This window comes from Gavialis gangeticus, unplaced genomic scaffold, assembly GCF_001723915.1.
Source record: "Gavialis gangeticus isolate Ggan-Ray unplaced genomic scaffold, GavGan_comp1, whole genome shotgun sequence".
NCBI classification, from domain to species: domain Eukaryota; kingdom Metazoa; phylum Chordata; order Crocodylia; family Gavialidae; genus Gavialis; species Gavialis gangeticus.
Genome location: NW_017729032.1, coordinates 20,859,280 through 20,882,114, shown reverse-complemented (window position 1 = coordinate 20,882,114; position 22,835 = coordinate 20,859,280). Strand labels below are relative to the sequence as shown.

Genomic DNA, 22,835 nt, shown 5'->3' with positions numbered 1-22,835 from the left:
TGAGGTGTTCAAACCCTTACTGCCTTTTCCAAAGACCACTGAAGTCAATGAGAGCCTCTGGACCAAAATGTTAGAGTCCAACTTATTTGGAGAAGCGCCTGTCTATCATATAATATTGGCACAGTTCCTTGATTGTGCAACATAGCAGCCGCAAAGTTTTAGCTTGCAAGGATCTCATACTGGCCTGAGAACAGCGCACCTTTTTATCAGGTTTTCTTAAAAGGAAAAGCATGCAATGTTTAAAATTATGTGATTCATTTAAGTTTGAAAAAGACTACGTCTTAAAGAACAGGGCCTACAAATGGCCTGACCCAGAATTTGATACTTACTAAAAGCAACTATTATATTTTATATGTTTCATATATATGAGAAGTGCTGTGTTAGGGCTGCCAACCCATTCTTGTATGAATTATCTTCATGTACACAAGTGGCACACTGAAGTCATTTATACTAGCTGATGATTTGTCCCTATATATTTTTGTCGATGACTAGTCATATGCATGAGATTTATTTGATGAAACAATTCAGAGATATTAATTTATGGACAAGTGTAGGACCCAGCCCTGTCCCTCATGTTAGACATGCCCCTTTATTTCCTTCTTTGGTCTAACACACACACTATAGAATCATTAGTTTTGTATCTGGAAGGATTTTGTAGCTTGGCATCACTGTACCTTGCAAATGGTCATTTACTTGACAGGCTAACAGCCACTTGCCAACGTTCCCTGCAATCATTTCTGCAGTTATGAAGGTAGCTGGAAACAGGTGGATGACATCTGACCTGTGGCCTCTGCTAATGACAGTGTGGCCAAAGAAATAGGTAGAGTGCATATCTATCTCGTTACCCATTCCAAACAAATGCCAGGACACAGATTCACCAGCGCACATCTCCAAGATGGGGAGATTTCCAAAAATGTAACCATTGATAGCTAAAAAGGAAACAAGAAAAAGCAAAAAAAAGTCTGTGAGACAGGAGAGAAATGAGAGTGCTAGGGCGTATCGACACATGTAATTAACGTGAAGCTCCAGAGTTTATTGCTATCAGGCGTGCCATTTGAATGTGTGCCCAGGACCACAGTACGTTGAGCCAGGTCGGAGCAGCCCTGGCCAGCAGGGGGACCCCAGCTCAATGTGCCAAAGAGAAGCTGACTGGGGCGTAAGAGTGCTCCAGTATGGGGCTAATTGGAGCACCCTTGTGCCCCAGGCAGCCAGGACAGCATCTACCCATGTGCTGCTGTGAAGTAAAAAAACTCTACAGCAGGATAGCACTTGTATTTACAAGTACTACTATGCTGCAGATTGAATTAGTCCAGCCTAACAGGGGCACATGTGTAGATGGTGACATTTACTACGAAGCTAATTAATCTACTCTGCAGTAAATGTCTTCAGGAGATGACCTTCTATTGACTCTACTTTAAATAATACAATGGGTCCTGCTCAGGAGAAATGCTCACACTGCCCATGCTGGCTCTGAATCTGAGAAAGGCACTAGTGTATCACTTGATGCTGAAGAGCAGTACTGAAAGGCTGAATGGCTGCTGAAGAAGAGGAGCAGCGTGCAAATACTGCCTCAATAACTGTAGGACAGAAGGAGGAAGAAGGGCTTTATAGTTAAGTCACAGGTCTGGAAAGCAAGTGTCCTGAATGCTACATTTAGCTTTGTGACAGACTTCCTGAGTAATCTTGGCAAAGTCAAGGTTTTATTGACATCTAATGTAGGCCACAAAAACAAATAGCCTGGTTTTGAAATGAATGGGATCTGTGGCCACTCAGCACTTCTGAAACTCAGGCCTTTTATGTAGAAGTTTTAATCTGGATTTAGGTGCCTGATTTTACATACCCAGATTTGAAAATTATTATGTTAATCTCTCTCTGCTTCAGCTTCCCCAACTGCAGACGGGCACTAATACCACTTAATCACATTGCAGGGAGCTATGAAACCAAGGCCCACATTTTTCAAAGTATTTAGGCCCCTAATTCCAGTTGAAATCAATGAGAGTTAGGAGTCTACATACCTTGGCAAATCCGGCTCTAACTTAAACCAGTGCAAACTGCTCTAGCTTCACTGACAGCATGCCAGGTTACTACAGCTGGTCCAAAGCCCTTTGAGAGCTGCAGCTACTTGCCATTTCTTAAAGTGTTTTTAGTTGTGCCTGTTGAAGTGCTTTCCAAAGGGTCACTTTCACCATCCTTCTTAGGAAACTAAGGCAAAATGGATTACATAACCTGCCTTAAACCAAACACAAGGGCAATGGCAGAGTGAGGCCTGGAAGCCAGACCTCCTTCCTCCAAATCCTGTTCACTCCCCATCATGCCATTTTTAAATTTGGTGGGAGGCTCTCCATAAAGTCAGTGGATTAGTACTTTTGCTGTCATTGCTCGCTAAGTCACAAAGAAAGAAGAGGCTGTCAGATATAATAGGGAAACTGGTCTACTAAAATGACAGCAACCGACTTACTACCATATTTACTCACATTTAAGATGACCCTGAATTTAAGAGGACCCCCTAATTACTAGATTGTATGCATGTAAAATTATAAATTTGTTTTAATTTAGCATGTATACAATCTCTTAAATTGATCCTGCCCACCAGTGCTTTCCCTGTGGCAGTAGAAGGGAAAGCAAAAACTGGAGGGGGCAGGAAGCCTGCCCCACACCCCTTGTCCCCTCATTTTTCACTTATCCCTCCCTGTACTGCCCATCCCCCTAAGTGCCTTCTCTTTCCCACCATTTGCCTCTCTCTTCCTTACCTTTGCAGCTGTGAGGGATGGAGCACCCAACCAGGCCAGGCAGTAGTAGCAGCTCCAGCTTCAGCCTCTGCCCAGCTGGGATCAGAGCTGGAGCTGCAACAGCTCCCCCTCCTCTCTTCGTGCCCCTTCTCCTGCTGTGTGCCTCTTTTCCTGTGCTCTTCTTGCACCTTCCATGGACACCTTCCCTGAGCTCCTCTTACTCTGTGCTCCACTCCCCCTCTGCCCTACATGTCCCTTTCCCCGTGCCCCTTCTCTGCACTTCGCTCATTCCATGTGTCCCTTCACCTTTGCCCCCCACCTCTTCCCCCATGCTTTCCCATGTATTTTATGCCCTTTCCCCTGAGCTCCCCCCTGCATTGCACATCCCTTCCACAAGTTTCCCCTGCTCTGCAGATCCCTATCCCCACGCTCCCCTTCTGCACTGCATACTCCCTTCTGCACTGCATGCCCTTTCTGTGTGTGTGGTCCCCTCCTCCCCCACACACACACCGCTTGCCCTTTCCCTGCATGGGGGGAGCATGGGGAAGGTGCACATGGTGCCTCTCTTCTCTTGTGCCATTTTCTTGTGCTCCACATGTCCTTTTCCACGTGCCCCTTTACTCTGAGCATCATTTCCCCTATAATCCCCCCACAGCCCTTTCCTCAAGCTCCTCCTACACCACAAGCCCCTTCCCCACACCCCTTACTGGCCACGTGAGCCGCAGCAGCTGCTTGCCTGGCCTGTACTTGGTTCTAAGATAAGAGATTTCCCCCTCGTGCTGACTGGGAGGAAAAGCTCCTTTTATATTCAAGTAAATATGGTATTGCGTAACAGGGTTCATTAGGTAGTGGCTCCTCACCATGCATTTTGTTGCTGTGTATGAATCCTTCATCCTCTTTATCAACCATGGTTGGCTCCAAACAGAATGTGTTTATATTCTCATCAAGGTACCAGCTGAGATTTTCATCTACAGCGCTAAACATCAAGGCAAAGGTTTTAGAAGCATCAGTCCTTTGCATTGTGGAGTCATCTAATGTTCCTAAACAGCAAACAAAGAGGAAAGGGCTAAAAAAGTCAAATCACAGATAAATAGGGATCCTGGTTTTCTCTGATTTCAAGAAATCCCCAATTTTCGGTTTTAAAAAACTAACCCAAAATCCACATTTTTCCGTGATTAAAATGAAACACCACTGATATATATATATAGCTCACCACTAATATATATATCTGCATATTAGTGGTGTTTCATTTTAATCATGGAAAAATGTGGATTTTGGGTTACTTTCTTAAAGCTGAAAGTTGGGGATTTTTTTAGCAGAGAAAACCAGCATCCCTTCAGATAACTACATTTAAAAGTGTACCCCCTTGCAGTGAGTTAGAATGCATTTATGAAATACATTGCTAAGCTACATAACATTTAGAAACCTAATGTAATCCAATTATTTGAATTCCATTTAGGGATGTTAATTTAGCTTCACATATGTTAGAGGACTGGAAGATCCCAAAAATCTCCTTTGCAGAATAAGTCTAAAGTATTCCAACAATGCAAGCTTAGATGTGAAGCCAGATTAGATTTTTTCCATGGTGAAGACCCCCTCTCTCTCAGGAAATACAGACTTGCCTGAAGCAGGAATGCAAAAGACATGGGCCCTATCATTACCCCAGATGCACAACACCTTCCCATGCACTGAAGATCAACTACCTTTCCCATATAAATACATATCCCACTTAAACCTGGATAAGACGAACATTAAGGTTTCAGACTAAAGCACTCAAGAATGTGAGAGCCAATGTTAAATTTCTCTGACCAACTTTAATCTCAGCCCCGATGTCTGACAGTCTTCCATGACACAATCACATGTTGTGTCTCCACAAAGCCACCATGATCCAGGTCCATGTATAGACTTGATAGAACTCCATGGATGGGGCAGCATTTTTATTACTATTTTTTGTTCTTTTTTCATGGCAGGCCCACTTATCATCCAACAGCCTCTGCACACACTGAGACAAGTGTCTAGCTGAAGTACAGGCTGACTGCAAATTACTTTCCTTCAGAGTAAAAGGGATTGTCTCTGAGCCCCAGTCCTCACCATGGAACGACCCTGGGGTGTCCCTGCTGTGTACTTTCCCTTGCTAAGGAGTGACACAATCTGAATCATAGCATTTACATCTGCAAACACAAATGACTCCTGAAAAGCCAAGTCCAGTAGATGGGTGTTATCAGTGTTTTTAACTCAGTACCTTTTTTACAAATCAGCAGCGGCCCAATTAAACCAGTGCTTATATCTCTAGGTGTATCAATGTGAGAATGATAAATCCATGTCAAGCACGCTGGGTCTGCTGAGGTGGGGGCATAATCGTTCTTCACTCGCCACGTATATGTGTAATTTCTACCAGGCACGACGAAATCATCCTCTTTGCTTTTGCCGCCTGTTCCATCTGGGTAGAGAGCTCCTAACAGGGAAAAGGAAATGGCAGTTTTTAGCTCCTGGACATTCTGCTTTTCTTACACACATTCATCATTCTTTCTGTTTATTATGTTTCTGAAAAATAACCTGTAAGTGTTACACGCAAAGACAAATAACAGTTCTGAAAAGATGCTGCATCCATGGGCTAGTAATGCTGTTGTAATTACCCAGTCTAATTTTGAGAGGTTTCCTCTACAGATGAGAGTAAAAGATTAGGGGATAAAAGAAAAATATAAAAAACTGACAAAGCAGAGGAACACTCCCGGCTTTCATACATGCTAGTAGCTGTGCCTGCAGCCATTAGAAAAATGTGCATGAGTTCCCTGAAATGGCTTACTTTAATTTGCTATGGAGAACAGGGACATTTGCCAAAGCTCCAGAACTGAGTTTATTATTCCAACAATTCCAAAGCTGGAGGCTGGAAAAAGCACATCTCTACTGGAGTTTATGAAAAAGGTTAAAAAATTTCAGCCATCAATCTGTTTCCGGGCCCACCTCTTCAACTGTCTTTCTTCCCTTCACTGTCATAACTTTATCCGGAAATCAATGGAGATACGCACAGCTGAAAGTCTGGCTCAGAACACACACTCCTTTAAGCAGTTAAATTAAATGACTAAAATCTTGGGATGAAACCCCCAATCTTCCACCGAATAACAAGACTAGCACAGGCAGCCCTGAATTCCCACACACTAATGAAAGCAAAAATATTGACACACAAAATAAAGGTGCCGGGTTGACTACTAGGGCCCAGAGAAAGCAAATAGTGCTTCCTTTAAGGGACACATGGCAAGGCAACTACAAGTTGAAATTTCTGGGTGTGCTATACAGGAAGTCAGACTAGTTAATAGGAACATGTCCACCAATGTGGTGCTAAGGGACACAGCCAAGTAAACATGCATCACCCACATGGCATGGGCCAAGTGCTGAGGAAATGTCAGGTGGTTACTTTTCGAGCATGTACATTCAAGTCTTGAACATGCTTAGTAGAGCAGCACTGGGCATGCCCAGCACTTACTGAAGCTACATTACAGTTGTTCAGCACTTCGTGTACACAGAGAGAAGGTGGGCATGTCTTCAAGGCAGTGAGTCCTAGCACAGTCCAAGATGGGCCTTAACTGCTGTAATTTTCCAAGAGAGTCTTAAAAATCATTGAAAGCATTGATGACTATGGGAGGAAATGCACACAGTGCATGTTAACTTTTCCTTAGGTATTAGGGTTGGATGTATGTGGCTGCGTGCTTCCACAGCACAACATTAAGTCAGTTCTGGAAAAGCCTCATAACGAGCAATGCAAGCATAATCATTTACTCTTAGAAATTTTGCTTGTACAGAAAGCAGCCCGCTGGAATGGTGACTTCCCACATACGCTAGAGGTGAATTTTGCCCTTCTCAAATTTTTGACTGAAGAAGAAAACCAGAAATGAAAGGAAGAACAAGGTTGTATTTCCATGAAAAATGAACAACATAATAAATAGTCCTCAGTTGCTACTGATAATTTTACTAAGGGCTGACCTAAAATTCTTTGAGGTCAGTAAACATCGCCCCACTGACTTCCATGACCCTTGGCCAAGGCCTTTCCTTACAGTAGTCACTAAACCAAAGGAAGGGTTGGGAAGAGGAAAAGAGCATTATGAAAGAGAAAAAAAATGGCTATAACTGTTTCTTACCTTCAGACTCTTTGTCATAGAAGACACCATGTGGATGCATGGAATATGGACGTGAACCAAAGTTCTTTAAATGGACAATAAAGATATCCTCTTCTTCAGCCTTCAAGACTGGGCCAAGGAACCCCAGCCAGGAAGCTTTGGGGATCTCCCGTGTGTAAGTACCATCTGTGAACTGCCTGTAGATAGCCTTTTTGTAAATACGGCCTATCCTGATGGCTCCTCTTTTCACGTAAAAACTTGCTTGTCTACAGCATGGAAGGCAAAAGAGTTAAAAGACAGAAATGCTTTGTAATGAACTAAACAAAAGTTGGTGCTTACAATTTATGCAGGTAAAGCTGTTTACTTCAGTGGGACAAGCCATCTAGCACCCTGATCTGACTAAAGGATCCTAGATCCTACCTTGGTATGGACTGCCATGGACCATGCCCTGCCCACTCCTTCCTGTTCTGGGTACGCAGAATGCTGGAAATGAAGCAATGCAGCTGGCTCTCAGCTGCCCTGAGCATGCAGCAATAAGCACACCCAAGACACGGTTCTTAAGAGTGGTGTTCTGGCCTATTTCTAGGGCAGCTACATTGCCTAACTTCAAGGCATAGTGGCCCTGTAGACAGAAGTCTTTCTTCAGTGTTTTCTTTACAGTTTCAGTTCCACTCTATTCTTCCTCTTGTAGAAAGAACAGAAGGGAAAGAGTACCTGGAGGGAAATCCCCAAGTGCCCTGTAGACCCAGAAAAAGGAGAGCAAAGTACAGGAATTAATTCTCAAGTTCTTTAACTCAGGAAATAATTCTGGCCCCAGCTTTAAAAAATTCCATGGACTTTAAGGCCAGAAGGGGATAAACTAAATATATTGAGTTTCCTTAGTCTATAAGACAGTCCATTACACTGACCTCAAATCCTACCTAAAGTTATTTTCTAAACCTCTTCAAGATTTCAAAATCCTTTTCGAAGTATGTACAGTACCCCAATAATAGTTTTATTAATGACAGATACAGGGTTACTGCCACCCCCTTACTGATGCTCCCTAGTTTATACATCCAAAAATAATGTCTGCCTCTTGGCTACAACATCACGGTAGAAGCCAACGTTCAATTGACTCTCTCTCATTTTTAGGGCAACCGCTTTCCAGAATGTAGTTCCTCATCATACTAATGGGATGTACATTCTTTGTTCACAAGTGTCCCAAATAAGCCAACTTTACCAAGCAAGCAAAATCCATCTTTACCACTCCACAAATTCTTACATCAACTACAAATTTTACCAGCAATGATTTTGATCATATTTTCTCCCAGATCAGTGATAAAGACATTGAACTGATAAAAATAATGAACAACTAGGCTTAACATCAAATTCCAAAGAACAACTGGCCACCTTTTTTAGATGGTCTATGGCTTTTTTTCAGGTGTGCCTGCCAATCACCAGTGATTGAACTGAGAATCTGTCCTCATGTAGCTGCTCAGGTGGATATCTCATGGAGATCCCTGCTCCTTCCCCCCATCTGAATGTGCCAACACACTATTTGCAGCTACTGTATCTAGTACCTAAACAGAAGTAGATACCTCTCTCTACAAGTATTGAGTTCCTCTTGGTCCTGTTTCTCTAGGAAACCACAGACTGCTTAGCACACACTGCTTCTGGTTATATTTACTACCTCCTGCTTCTCTTTTCTTCAGTGATGGATCCAGGATTTGGCAAAGGAGGATGTGGGAACAGCAACCTGGGCTGCAGGGAGGGCTGCAGCCGTCACTCCCAGCCTCTCTCCTCCACCCACTGGTGCAGGGGAACTTTTAAAAGTCCAGAAAGCAGGTAAGAATTCCATCCCCTTTTCCCTCCAGCCAGTCATGTCCCCTCCCCAGCTGTCCCACTCCCTCACCCAGCCTTTTGCTGCTATATTCCTCCCTGTCCTGGGCTCAGGGGAAGCTTCAAAGCTGCTTCTACCCACTCCAACTGGGTGCATGGGGACTGGGCTCAGCTGGGAGCATGATAGGACAGTGGCAGAAGCAATGGAGTGGGTGGTGGATTCCCTTATCCTGCTTGGTGTCTCCCCCCTTCCCAGCAGGAGTGGGCAGGGGGAACCTCTCAGCCTCATTGCTGCTGCTGCTGCTGCTGCTGCTGTCGCTGTCCCAGACAAGCCCAGCCCAGCCCAGCCCAGCCCTTGTGCAGCCCAACCAAAGTGGGCACAAGCGGCTCTGAAGCTTCTGCATCCTAGACAGCAGGAAAAGCAGCAACAGCAGAAGGTGGTAAGAGGGAAATGGAGGGGAAGGGACATTCTTCTGAGCATGGAGGACAAAGATGGGGGGGATTCTCACTGGCTGTGGGGACTTTAAAAATATATCCCTGGAGACTCCCACAATGTAGTCCAATCTGAAAGGGGCAGGGGGACAAATGTGCCACTGCACTCCCTCTGGATTCACTCTTGCTTTTCTTACTTGATCACAAAAAGATAATACCTGTCATATTTTCTGTTCTCTCCTGTTCCCTTGATACCAATTTGGACAGATATGTTGTAATGCTACCCAAATCTGGTTGCCTTAGGCTCTTCTGCTACGCAAGTTTATTAGCTGTGTTCCCAGAACTTATTATGGTTGGAGTGTTGTTGTACCCACGATGGTCCAGGAAATATACAAGAAGCAATGAGTTTTGTGATATCTTTTTAAGAACCAGAAATATTAGACAAGTGTTTGGGCTCTTTTTTTAGATCCAAAAAGGGCACTTGGTGCCCAGAAGCTTATCTAATAATTTTCCCAACTGCATAGTTGGTCCAATAAATGACATCACCGAAAAGCCTTGCTTTCTACACCTTGAACATTTGCTCCAGTACAGCCATCAATTTTCACATCATCCACAGGAAGTTTCTGTCTTCAAAAGGGAACAGAATATGGCACTTCCTTTCCCAGTCACAGAAGCTCTCCACCTTTGGTTATTCCTTATCAGCTATGAAAGAGATACAGAAAAAGTTCCTGTGTCCTTCAGAAATCCCCCTGCTAGCCGCTTCTGTTTTGCTGGCAAGCTGAATATTTTAAGCAGTCCTTTTTGGTCTAGACAAGGAACACATCTGTGCTTGTTAGTTTACATTGATTTTGCTCAGTTTACATTAGGATCATAGGAAAGTAGGGGTGGAAGAGCCCTCATAAGGTCATCCAGTCCGGCCCTCTGCTCAAGACATTATCCCTGCCGAAACCATCCCCAACAACTGTCTGTCTAACCTGCTCTTGAAAATTCCCAGGGATGGAGATCACACCACCTCCCCAGGTAGTCTGTTCCAATGCGTAACCACTCTCATAGTTAAAAAGTTCCTCCTAATCTCCAACCTAAATTTCATCTGCTGAAGCTTGAAGCCATTGCTCCTAGTCCTGTCCCCTAAAGCAACAGAGAAAAGTGTACCATCATATTTTATAATTAACCTTCAGGTACCTGAAGATTGTTATTAAATACCCCCTCACTTTTCTCTTCTCCAGACTAAACAGTCCTAGGTCTTTCAGACTCATAAGTCATGTTTCCCAAGCCTCAAATCAGTCTTGTCACTCCCCATTAGACTCTTTCCAATCTGCCCACATTTTTCTTGAAATGTGGGACCCAAAGCAGGACACAGTACTGAAGGTGAGACCTCACCAATGCTGACATAGAGCACAAAAATAACTTCCCTTCATTTGTGAGACATTCCTGATGATGCAACCCGATATGTTACTGGCTTTTTATTTTTATTTTGCAACAAGAGCATACTGTTGGTTCATATTCAGCATAAGGTCTACTCACTGTAACCCCCAGTCCTTCTCTACTGCACAGCAGCCTAGTCAACCATTCTACAGCCAGTATTTATACAGACAATTATTCCATCCTAGGTGCAGGACTTGAAACTTGTTTCTGTTGTATGTCATCTGATTGATTTTGGACTATTTTTCTAGTTTATCTAGGTCATTCTGGATCCTATCCCTAGCTTTCAGAGTGCCTGCAACTCCACCCCAATTCATCTCATTTGCCATTTTGCTAATCATGCACTCAATCCCACTGTCCAAATCATTAGCAAAGATGTTGAACAATATTGGATGCAGGACAAACCCCTGAAGATAAACCCCTGATCTATAATTGCCTGGATCTGCCTTCTTCCCTTTCATATAAATGGGCCCTTTTCCAATATTTGCCCATTTCCATTCATCTGGGATCTCACCTGACCTCCATGAGTCCTTGAAGAGTATAGTCAATGGCTCTGAAATTACCTCAGCCAATTTTTTCAGTACCCTAGGACATATCTCTTCTGGCCCTGCTAACTCAAAAACATCTTTTTCTCTCTAGGCATAGCTTTGAAACTAAATTGTATTAGTTAAGCTTGAGCTAGGTTTCCGCAAATACTCAATTAAACCAGGGTAATATTGTATTTGTTTTGTTTGTTTACCATTATAGATTTCGTATACTTAGCAATAAATAACTTCTATAGTCAAACTGGTGGTAACCGGGTGTATTTTTCCTTCTCTACTTCTCCTTCCCCACTTGCTCTGCAGCAACGCTTCTTTTACCTAAGCCAAAGATCCTTGTGAAGCCCAGAAATACTGTGGTGTCCACTCATCAAGAGGCTACCACTACTAGGACAGTTAGGGCAAAAGATTGGGACATGCTGAGTCTGAGACACATAAGAGAATCAGCTTGTACAAGCTGATTGACCCAGTTTGGCTCAGATGTGCCCTAATGAACTGAATGCTGGCCCACGATGGTGTCAGCTGGACACCCAGCCAGATTCAGAGGTATTCTGTTCATCTGTGTGCTTGTGTCTGACTGCATTTTATTGTTACCTTAATGAACTGATTCCTGGCATATGAGGGTGTCAGCCTGTACATGCTGATCAACCCAACTGGGTCAGGCGTGTCATGTTAATCTGTGTGTGTGTGTGTATTTGACTGATTTGGGTGGCTGGAGGAACCCAGCCGCACCGAAACTGAGTCCTGCAAGGAAGCTCTATTGGGGGTGAGGACTTGCAGAAGGGAGAGATACAGCTCCCTATAGAAACACAAGTAACACAAGCAGCACATTGATAGAATTACAAAGACCCTGGAAATGTATCCCTAATAAATGAGCACACCCCTAAGTGATAGGCAAATCTGGTAACCCTGATGTAATAGAAATGAACCTTATTTTGTTTGCTTTTTTTGTCTTCATTTTTATCACGGCAAAGCATTTTTGGTAATGGTATTCATCTTAGCTATTATGCTGTAGGGTGCAAAACATCCCCTAGAACAAAGAGATTGTAGGCACGTCTACATGTTCATTAATGTGCCATAATTACGGTACATTAAGTTTATTACCTGTAATAACCGGCACTAAGTTAATGTGCTGCAATTGGCGCTACTGTGCAGTAGTGACAGCACATGCTTTTTTGTGACTCTAATTTGCAGTAGACTAATTCTAATGTACGTTAGTGCATTAGCATGGTTTTTCTGCTGTGCTACTGCGCTTCTAGCATCTTTGTAAATGCGCCCATAGAGACCTTAAAGCAAAAAATGGCACCAGCTAGTACAAATACAACATCTTCTCAAAATCTGAAACCAGATTCTTCTCAGTTATAATCTGAATGGCTCTCTGAGCTTATGTAGCTACTTTAAATTATAGTAATCTCCACTGAAAAGTCAATACTTGCTAACAGTGACCAGTTTTTACTATGTTTGGATTACTCTGCAAAGCCAATAATGCAGCATCTTTATTTCACTGAGCAGCTACTATAGGCAAATGTTAAACTTAAATGATTACCACTCTGCTGGGGCCCCACAAGTTAAATGTCATTTTTCTTTTAAAATAAACAAGTTGCAAATTTTTCCCTTAATATATATGCTTGTCTCTCTGGCTGTGCCTACAACTAGCTGCTTCTCCTTAAAATGTCCCAGTCTTCCTGTGACTGGAGGAAACAACAGAAGAAGCACTAATGTAGACAATAGCCCAGACAGCAGTTGATGTTTTAGCCTGTGAGACGTGTAACCTGTTCAGAGCACTTCTGGCTGAGTCAGTGGTTATAATGTCAGAGCCATCAATATAATCATTACCGAGGAGAAAAAATGAGGGGGAACAGTTTTGTGCGATATTTTTTACTGGATCAACTGTATAGTTGGGAGAGATGCTAGAAAGCTATCAGGCATGAAGAGCCTTTCCTTGGGAAAGAAGCGGGGGCGGCGGGGAGGGCAACTGGGAGGAAACCCAGTTGTAAACAATGCCTAAGAACATGCAATGCCAAACAGGGCTGTGATTTTACAAAAATTCAAATGCATTTAACTTACCACGCAGTGACATATTTGAAGAGGGAGGGGAAATTCATAACATCTTAAGGGAAATCTTAATGCACAACTGGTTGAAATAGTATTATAGTAGTTTTGCTCCTATGGTCAAATTCCAACACACTTGGCTTTACTGGGACCAAGATTTGAGCGCTGACATCTAGCTGATGCCATAATGATAATTTATGGTGATGCAATTGGGTCATTTGGCTCCATACTGGTTTAGCTATTACTTAAGCTTCTAGAGTGAATGCATCACTGGATGCATCTATCCATGCAATGAATGTGATTGAATATACTTCGGCTCAATTTGAGTCAGAGTAAACTAATCCCAATGTCATTGTCTACACATGTGTTTAAATGCAGTAATTTACTGCACTGCTGGATACCACTTGTATCAGATGGGACTATGCAGTAGCACAGTAAATTAGTCTACTGTGCCCTAACTGCCATGCACATGTAGACAATGATGTTTTACTGCACAGCATAGTAGTCTGCTGTGCAGTAAAACATCTCATGTAGATGTGCACACTGTCATTTAGCTGGGGCGTGGTCACCAAATAAGTAAATTTTACAGATTGTGTTTGGTGTGGTGGTAACCTCTTTGGCATTGCTGGTTGTAGGTAAGGACAGCCCTTGACCCATATGTTTTACTATGGCGATCTACTGGGATGAAAGTCCCATCCCTTAGGCTAGGGACAGAAGTTACACACAAACCAGTTTAAGTGATCAGAAATTGATTTAAACCTGCAACAGAACAGATGTTCAGTGCATATAACCTGCTTGCAAAATGACCAAAACCAGTTTAAGATTAATCTGGTTCGATGTAGTATCAGACTTAACTGATTTATGTCAAACTGTTTTATGGAACTTCTGTCTCAGATCCCTTCCTGGTTCAAGTTAAATCACAGTCCTCCAATATCCCAGGATGCTTTGCAGCCCTGGGCTATGCCACCTGCTCCAGTGGAGTGGGGACTGGCTTGCCTCTCTTCTTCTTAGTCTGCTTCTTGCCTGCGTTTCTCAGCCCATAGGGACAGGGGTTGCCTCAGCCCCTACGAGTCTCAGGCAATGTCAGGAGCAGAGGGAAATTCTTCTGCTCCTCCACAGCCAGTTTTGCCTTGGCTGCTCTGAGTCTGAGGCAAAACTAATGCAGGGGAGCAGAGGAATTTCCCTCCACTCCCTGAGCTATCCCTGAGACTTGCAGCAGCTAAGGCAAGGGGTTGGGGTTGGGGAAGGAAGGATTCCCCTCAGCTCCCTGGGGCTGGGACCCTGGGCTGGGGTGGGGGGAATCCCCCACAAGACAGGGGCTCCTCAGTGCCCCATGCCGCTGCATGGGCAGGCACCCAGCCTGGAGGATGGCTTCTCCTTCCCTGTTGTGGCAGCTGCTGAAGCAATCTGCAGCTGGGAAGGTGGAACGGGGAAATTCCCCTCGGCTCCCCAAGTCTGCCTGGGCTGGGGAACCCAGGCTGGGGGAAACATCCTGAGGGGGAGGCTCCCCCAAAGTGGGCCAGCACCTGGAGAGGGGGCTTCTTAACCCCCTGTGGGGGGACAGCAGGGGGTTGGGGACAGCTGGCTGGGGGCAATGGCCAGCAGGCTGGGAGATGCACTCCAATGCCCCCCACCTACTGGTCTGAGTCACTGCAGGCTTCCCCCTGCCTTCCCCAATTGAAAACTGAATGTCAGTTCAGTTTGTTATCAGTTCAACCTATGCATCTTAGAGGAAGCTGCCTAGATTGAACTGATTCAGCCTTAGGCTTTTGACTGTCTGTACTTAGCCTTCAAGGCTGACTTAAAGTTAAAGACATTTAAAATGTTTGAGCCAAAACTAATGCAGAATTCACTAGAAGGAACCAGGACTCTTCATAAACAACTCAACCTTACCCTGAGGCTGAGGCAGACTGGGGCAGGTAGAGAAGGAGCAGCCTTCAAGCACCAATGTCTGGGGGTATTTTCTTATGGCAAAGCTTTGATGTCTACACTGGCACTGATGCTCTCTGGCCTCAACTCCCCTTAATGCAAATATCTGGATGCCATTCATGCTCCACTCAGATAATACACTTCTCTCCCCTTGGGGCATCTAACACTTCTGGAAGGGCTCATGGTACCTTCTCCCCTGTGTACCCCAATCCTCTGCAGTCTAAATGTGGCAGCTCTATTATCAGAAGTAGTACATGGGAAAGGACTCTTCCACCCACACATATGTATTGGCCTACTATAGACTTCAAAATTCAGTGCATTTGTATTCATCCATAGGCATGTTGTTCATATTAACTGTAACTTGTGAAATATGGGTCTCACTTAAAATACCCTGAATAGTTAATATCTGTATAATATCTGGAGGCTCCAAACAAAAATTAGGTTCCTATAAAGCTAGGTACTGCACCAATGCATAGTCAGAAAGAGCTCCTGCCTTCACAAGTTTCCAGTCCAAAGAGATAAGTGAGACAAAGGATGGGAGAAAGCATACGGAGGACTGAGGCGGAGATATTATGAAACGCAGGGTCCTGGGCCACGACTATGGTAGCCAGCCCTCCAGGACTGCCCTGTTGTCTCCAGGAATTAGATATAAATGACAGTCATCTGGTAGATAAATGATAGGGCATTCATTAAAATAAATATTAAATGTTGAATCCAATTTATACAGTAATCCAGTGGGTTTTTAAAATGCAGTAGTAATGTGCATTTGCCTTCCTGATGTAAAGTCTACTCAGTACAGTAGATCAATCATTAATGTCAATGTCATGTGATGAAACCTTCCAGAATAGATTCAAATACAGTTGGCAACCCTAGCCATGACGGAGAATCCTAGACAGTACAGTAATACAAACAGAAATACTTTCAGGAATTTTACAAGCAAATTCACCTTGGCCATCAACGACATAGCCAGGAATTGAACCCAGATTTCTCGAGTCCTTGTCATAACCACATGACCATCTTTCCCCCAAAACAACAATGTTACTTCCAAATGTTACACTTCAGGGAAGAGACTATCAAATCAAATCTCAGTAAATCCACAAAACCATGAAAACCTCCCATTAAAACTTACTATTCAAATAAGGTAATTTTTTAGAATATGCCTCTAATAATACAGCCAACAACTCTGATTTATTTACTCACAAGTGACCAAGAATCAGTGATTCTACATTTTTCAGGGTTGTATTGGATAAGAAATCAGATAGTTCCTGAGGGATAGCATTCTTCAAAGGAACCCATCCCTAATTTATATGTATCAGTACTCTTAGAGTCAGTTTCATTTGCAACCTCTTTGTCTTGGTTTTCTCTACAATGAAACTGGAATCATAGGAATGCTTTGAGGATTGATCAAAGTTTGAAGATCAGCAGAAATCTGAGAGGCAAATTCTAAGCTAAGCAAATTGTAGAGCACAGCCCACCCAAAGCAAACAGTTCATTCCCATCTGGAATCCCATTAATCCAAAGGTTTTGTGGAACCAGATTATCCAGCACTGTTGAACTGTTTTAACAATTGATTTATTTGAAATAATTACTAAAAATTAAGGCTTGTATACACAAAGAGTTATTCATGACTAGCCATTTTTGACTAACTACTGCCAATCAGATATTCCTGACTAACTGCGTCTGTGAATGTTCTTATTCCAAATAAGACAGCTTTATCCCAAATCAGTTAAATCCAACATGGGAATACATTAAGATAATTATGAATGAGGGTCTCTTATACTAGAATAATTAGTCTAATTAAACAAGAGATAATAATGAATACCTATTCTTTAACTTCATTGCCTTACTTTAGTCTGAAGTAATTCCCCTATGTAAACAAACCCTTAAGATTTAACATCCTGTAAAAATTAACTTATCACAATTAACAAAGAAAGGGCTTGAAATTCTTAATACAAAAGTTTCCCTACCTCTGTTAATGAAATAGTGTAGACTTGAAAGTAAATAAACTGCTTAGTATGTGGGAACACAAAGGACAAAAGACTGCAAAAATATTACTAAAATTGCATTTTAGATTGCCCTAGTCTTCGCCCTATTAGAGCAAGTCATCTACAAGATCCAAAGAGCCACGCATATCTTCTTCTGGGACTCCAAATGGGAGAAAGTGGTGAGGACCACACTGTACAAAGCAAAATGGTTTGGAGGCAGAGGAATGCCAGATGTCCTGCTATTCCTCTGGACCAAGTACATAAACCAGATTTGCATATTGGCAACAGGGACAGAATCCAAAACACCCTGCTTTGTAAAGTATTTTGCAGGACAACTACTGTGACAGGGGCGGGTGTACACGATGACCAATGTGAGCCCATGGAACATGGAATCCCCATGGTTTTATGAGGTCCTGAAACACTTTGGGGACAAATACAAACTGCATGATGAGGCCCCACTTATGCTGGTGACCCACCACAAGATGCAAGAAGTGTTAAGGGCATGAGACGTCATATTGTCTGTGGAACTACTAACTGGTGACAGCTGCCAAGCCATGTGAGAATGAATCTTCCACAAGGACCTACAGAAGGAGCACAAAGACTTGAACTGGCAGGTAGCCCACTGGGCACTCTTTGTGCAGACACAGAAAAACAGTGCAAGGCAGAGAGGCCCGTCCAACTTCCCCAGGCAAGCCTGTCAGTGGGAGGCATAAAAAAATCAACTGCCTCTTCTGGGACTGCTCATATGCCAGAGAGATGTGAAAGAGAATATGCATACTCCTAGTGGTGACAGGTTTCATAACCATAATGCTGGAGAGTAAGGCTAAGATTCAGACTGACCTCAAGAAATTGGAAGATTGGACCAAAAAAAAATTTCATGAGGTTCAAGAAGGACAAGTGCAAAGTCCTGCATGTAGGATAGAACAATCCCATTCACCAGTACCAGCTAGGGGCTGACTAGTTAGGCAGCAACTCTGCAGAAAAGGACGTGATGGTTACAGTGGACAATAAGCTGAATATAAGCTAACAGCATACTGGTTTGCATTGGTAGGTGTGTTGCCAGCAGGTCAAGGGATGTGATTATTCCCTTCTATCCAGCACACATCTAGCCACATCTGGAGTACTGCATTCAGTTTTGGGCCCCCTCTACAGAAGGAATGTGGACAAATTGGAGGGCAACATAAATGGTTAGGGGGCTGAGGAACATGACATATAGTTTATTAGCTTCATAGTTGTTAGGGTCTGGAAGGGAACTTTGCAGATCATCGAGTGCAGCCCCCCGGCACTTGGGCAGGAAAGACTGCTGGGATCAGATGACCCAAGCAAGATGGGCATCAAGACTTTCCGAAGATTGCCAGGGTGGGTGACTGTACCACCTCTGGCAGGAGCCTGTTCTAAACCCTTGGCACTTGACTTGTGAAGTTTTTATTTATGTCTAGCCTGAAGTGATCCTCAATCAGCTTGTGCCCATTATTTCTTGTCCCCCACAGGGGGCCTTGGTGAACAGATGTTCAGCCCACCCTTGATATACTTATAGGCTGCCACCAAGTCCCCTCTGAGTCTTCTCTTCTCCAGGCTGAACAGTCCCAAGTCTTTCAGCCTTTCCTCATATGACCTGCTCTCTAGGCCTATAATCATGCCCGTGGCCCTCCTTTGGACTCTCTCGGGCTTCTCCACAACCTTCCTCAAATTCAGCGCCCATAACTGGATGCAGTACTCCAGCTGCGGTCTCCCCAAAGCTGAGTAGAGAGGGAGGATGACATCTTTAGTCTTGCTCGAGATGCCTCGGTGGATGCATGCCAGTGTTTGATTAGCTTTGCCAGCTACGGCATTGCATTGGTGCCTCCTGTTCATTTTGTTGTCTATCATGACATCCAGGCCTTGTTCAGATGTGGTGCTAGCAAGCGTAGCACTGCTGAGCCTGTAAGTGTGTTGTGGATTATTTCTCCCCAGATGGAGCACTTTACATTTATCTGTATTGAATGACATCTGATTGAGGTCCACCCACCTCACAAGCCTATCCAGGTCGGCCTGTATTGCCAGCCTGTCTTCAAGCATGACCACGCTCCCCCATAGTTTGGTGTCATCGGCGAACTTTGCCCAAATCCAAAGAGTTGATGAACATGTTGAAAAGCACTGGTCTGAGTACTGACCCGTGAGGGACGCCACTGGTCACCCTCTACCATGATGACCCAGTACTGTCAATCAATACTCTCTGGGTCCTACCATGGAGCCAGTTACCTAGCCAATGGACTGTAAAGTAGTCAAGGCCACATTTTCCTAATGTTTTCATGAGGAGTTCATGGGAGACCAGGTCAAAGGCCTTTTGAAGTGCAGGTATATGACATCAACCTCATTTCCTCCATCCAGGTGGTGAGTAACCTGATCATAGAAGGAAATGAGGTTGATCTGGCATGACCTGCCCATAATAAAGCCATGTTGGCTATCCTTCAAAATACTGCCTTCTCCTATGAGGAGAGGCTGAGAGAACTGGGCTTATTTAGCCTAGATAAGAGAAGACTGAGAGGGGATTTAATACCACCTTCAACTACCTGAAGGGTGGTTCCAAAAAGGACGGAGCTAGACTGTTCTTGGTGGTGGTAGATGACAGAACAAGGAGCGATGTTCTCAGATTGAAGCAAGAAAAGGTCAGGGTAGATAATTAGGAAAAGCTTTCTCACTAGGAGGATAGTAAAATACTGGAACCAGTGACCCAGAGAGGTGGTGGAATCTTCATCCTTGGAGGTTTTTAAGACCAAGTAAGACAAAGCCTTGGCTTGGGTGATCTAGTTAGGGGTGGTCCTGCTTTGAGCAGGGGGTTGGACTAAATGACCCCTTCTATCCCCTAATTTTCTATGATTCTATGATGGATGCATGGGCACATGGGTGTGCGGTGCTGTGTTGCTACACCTATGTTTAATTATAGGTCAGTGTTTTCAAATTTGCTTTTCACTTCTGTGTGTTCAGGGAGAACAGGGTCTGACAGTAAGGATGGGAGGGAAGATGCTTGAGGGAGAAGTTGGGTGAGGACAGAGTGCAAGGGGACTACCTGATCCCACAAATTTATTTTCCCTGATATAGCAGAAGGGGGAGGGTCTAATTCATGACAAACCTCCAATAATTACATTTTATACCTGGAAAAATTAGAACAAATGTATAATTTTCAGTGTATCAAATCTAATTTTTGGGGGGTTGTCTTATAATCAGGGTCATCTTATGGCCAAGCAAAGTAGCAATGATTTCTGAATAATAATAAGCCCCACTTTTGAGTGATTTTTTTAAAAGTCTGAAACACATGAAGTTTATGGGTTTCTAGCCAAATTATTATTTCATTAAATAATAATAATCTTTCAGTTTTGCAAAACTGAAAGACTCCAAGAAATGTAAATAAATTTGCACCTTTTCTCCCACAGCTTTGCTCAGACTTAATCATCAGTCATTCCTCTTCTAACAAGCCAGTCCATTTCTTCAGTTTTGTTCCATAACCATCACACCCATTCTAAAGCAAATGTGTGAAGCACATTTCTACAATTATGAATATGGCATTTTTGGTACTTTTGTAGTAATGACTTGTACATTTGCTCATGTTTTTAAAAATTGTTTTAAAATGTTGTACATTGGCGCATTCTTTTGAAACACAACACACAGGAGGGATGGAAAAATCCTGCCTTGGCCTGGGAATGCCTGGATAGACATATAGGCCCTTTCCATCTCTAACTTGGATGACTGTGACATGCCTCTTCCAACATGGGCTTCTCCACCTGGGCAGAATGCCAGTGACATCCAGCTCTATCTCAATCCTGGTACATTATCCCAACCTGTTCTCTAGAGCAAAGAAAGACCAGAGGAAGGGTCCTTAATTTTCTCCAGGATATTAAAAAAAACAAACAAAAAACAGAATCTCAGAAATGTTCTCCACAGATTATAAAGTCCCTCTGTTCAGCAGCAGAGCAGCTATGCCAAGCCATAGTACTACTCTACAGCAAAGCCTGTTCTTCAAGACTTCCTACCTGGAGCGTAATGAAGGGAGATTGAATCTTACCTCTGCATCAGGAGGTTGAGGTGAGATTCAACAAGGTACTTTAGCATGTGCCTAAATTTAAATCTGAATAATCCCATGGATTTCAAGGGAACTAACTCGCATGATAGTTTTGAGCACCTACTTACATAGCTTCCTAAACTAGAGTTAATGTATATTATACCATCTACTTACTACTTATCCCACTTTTGGATATCATATATACCTGAATCCTGATAAGTCCTCCTTTCCCATCTCTGTCTCACTTGTGGCACAGACATACTCAAGCTCTTTGCTTTTTCATTGTGTTTACCTCTGGTCAAAGGTAGCAGAATTATGATTTTTGCCTTGGGCAAATACAGAAATACCCAGGCCTTTGTGAAGTAAACACTGGCAGTTTTTAAAGCTACAATAAAATAAAATAAAATACACTTTTATTTACTTTTTGAGAATTAAAAAACCTTACTTTCACCCTCCCATATGGTAGGTTCTCCCTACCTTTCCCACACCAATCAATAACAGAAAAAAGTTTATTTTCGAAAACTGAAAATAATAATGATTCAATCCAACTCCCACGCAAGTCCACGGGGGGCTGCTGTCTATTGTCTTAAATGGAGGTTGGATCAGCACTCATGTGCTTATTGCAAAAACATCAGCCAGTGCTGAAAAAAGACCAAGTCTCCTAAAGATACAAACTTAAGACACTTAAACCAGTTATGCTAAACTAGTGATTTGTTGTTTGAGACTATAATAAAGATCTGATTTACCAGAAATATGAGCGACTTACTCGTCTTCTGTGAGGATTTGTCCTGTAATCAAATTTTTCCCAGTCGGTGCATAGTCCCAGTTCTCCTCCACAATCCCAATGTAATAGGTTCTGGTTGCTGCTTCTACTAACACAAACAGCAGAGGGAATTTAAGAGCAAAAATGCAGCTGCTAAGCTTCAGAGGAAACATTTGTAGTTTTAATTGCAACTCAGGCAGCATTCACCAGGCAGCTCACGCTTCCCTCCCTCCGGCTCTCAGCAACTTCTAAATAAGAAAGGGACAAAGCAAAGCTCCTCCTATTCAGCAGTTTGGAGCTGGGATAGGTAGAAAGCCTGGACATGCAGAGCAGGCTGATGGGGGGGTTGCCATGGTGACAGGACTTTTGCCAGTCTTTCAATGAATGTGTAACTGGCTTGTTTGTATTTGCCTTTCAAGTCCAGAAGGCAGTGTTTTTAGAAGTGTGGATGCTTGTTTGTCCCTCCTTTTCCAGCACCGGGAGCGTGTAACATTAGGGCATGGTTGGATGTTGATCCTTTCGCCATCTCTGTCACAACCACAGACACACATATTCCTTTTAATATTTCTGGAGATGTAAGCCATGAGCTGTTTTGCAGAAAACTTTAAAAAAAAAGCAATCAGGCCTCTTCAAAGGTTTCAACTTTGACACCTAGAAAATGGAGGCAGAGAGAGAGGTTGTTTTGCAATTTTATTTTACTTCTAAGTGATAGGGTGCAAAAAGCCCAGGAGCAAGTCTAGGAGAGGGTCAGAAATTGAATACTGCTCCCCCCCAAAAGCAGTCTCCTACTCATCCTCCCACTCCCAGCACCTTCCTACTGGACATAAGAATAACACAAGATTTTCACAAGTATCCAAGGAGCAGGCAGGTATCTAGTGGGATATTCTAAAGCACCTGGCTGTCTAACCCCCTTTCAAATCCATGGGGTTTGGGTGCTAGGACAATTATGAAAATCCCATAAAGCGCCTATCTGTATCTTTAGCAACCTACATCCCTTGGGAAGACCTGATAC

General features: G+C 43.3%; 1 protein-coding gene across 2 annotated transcripts in view; it reads right to left on the bottom strand.

Annotated features, from left to right (window-relative positions):
* HEPHL1 (hephaestin like 1) overlaps positions 1–22,060 on the bottom strand; it is a 64,826-nt gene extending 42,766 nt beyond the window's left edge. Inside the window, exons 1-5 of one of the 2 annotated variants that reach the window (XM_019525279.1) lie at positions 21,827–22,060; positions 6,866–7,110; positions 4,972–5,184; positions 3,590–3,769; positions 675–929 (exon numbers count right to left, since the gene is read on the bottom strand). In XM_019525279.1, coding sequence (XP_019380824.1) covers positions 675–929; positions 3,590–3,769; positions 4,972–5,184; positions 6,866–7,110; positions 21,827–22,026 — 1,093 coding nt within the window. In that variant the 5' untranslated portion in view covers positions 22,027–22,060. The remainder of the gene's footprint in view (positions 1–674; positions 930–3,589; positions 3,770–4,971; positions 5,185–6,865; positions 7,111–21,826) is intronic. The other variant, XM_019525280.1, reaches the window with a different exon arrangement.
* Between the last annotated feature and the right edge of the window lie 775 nt (positions 22,061–22,835).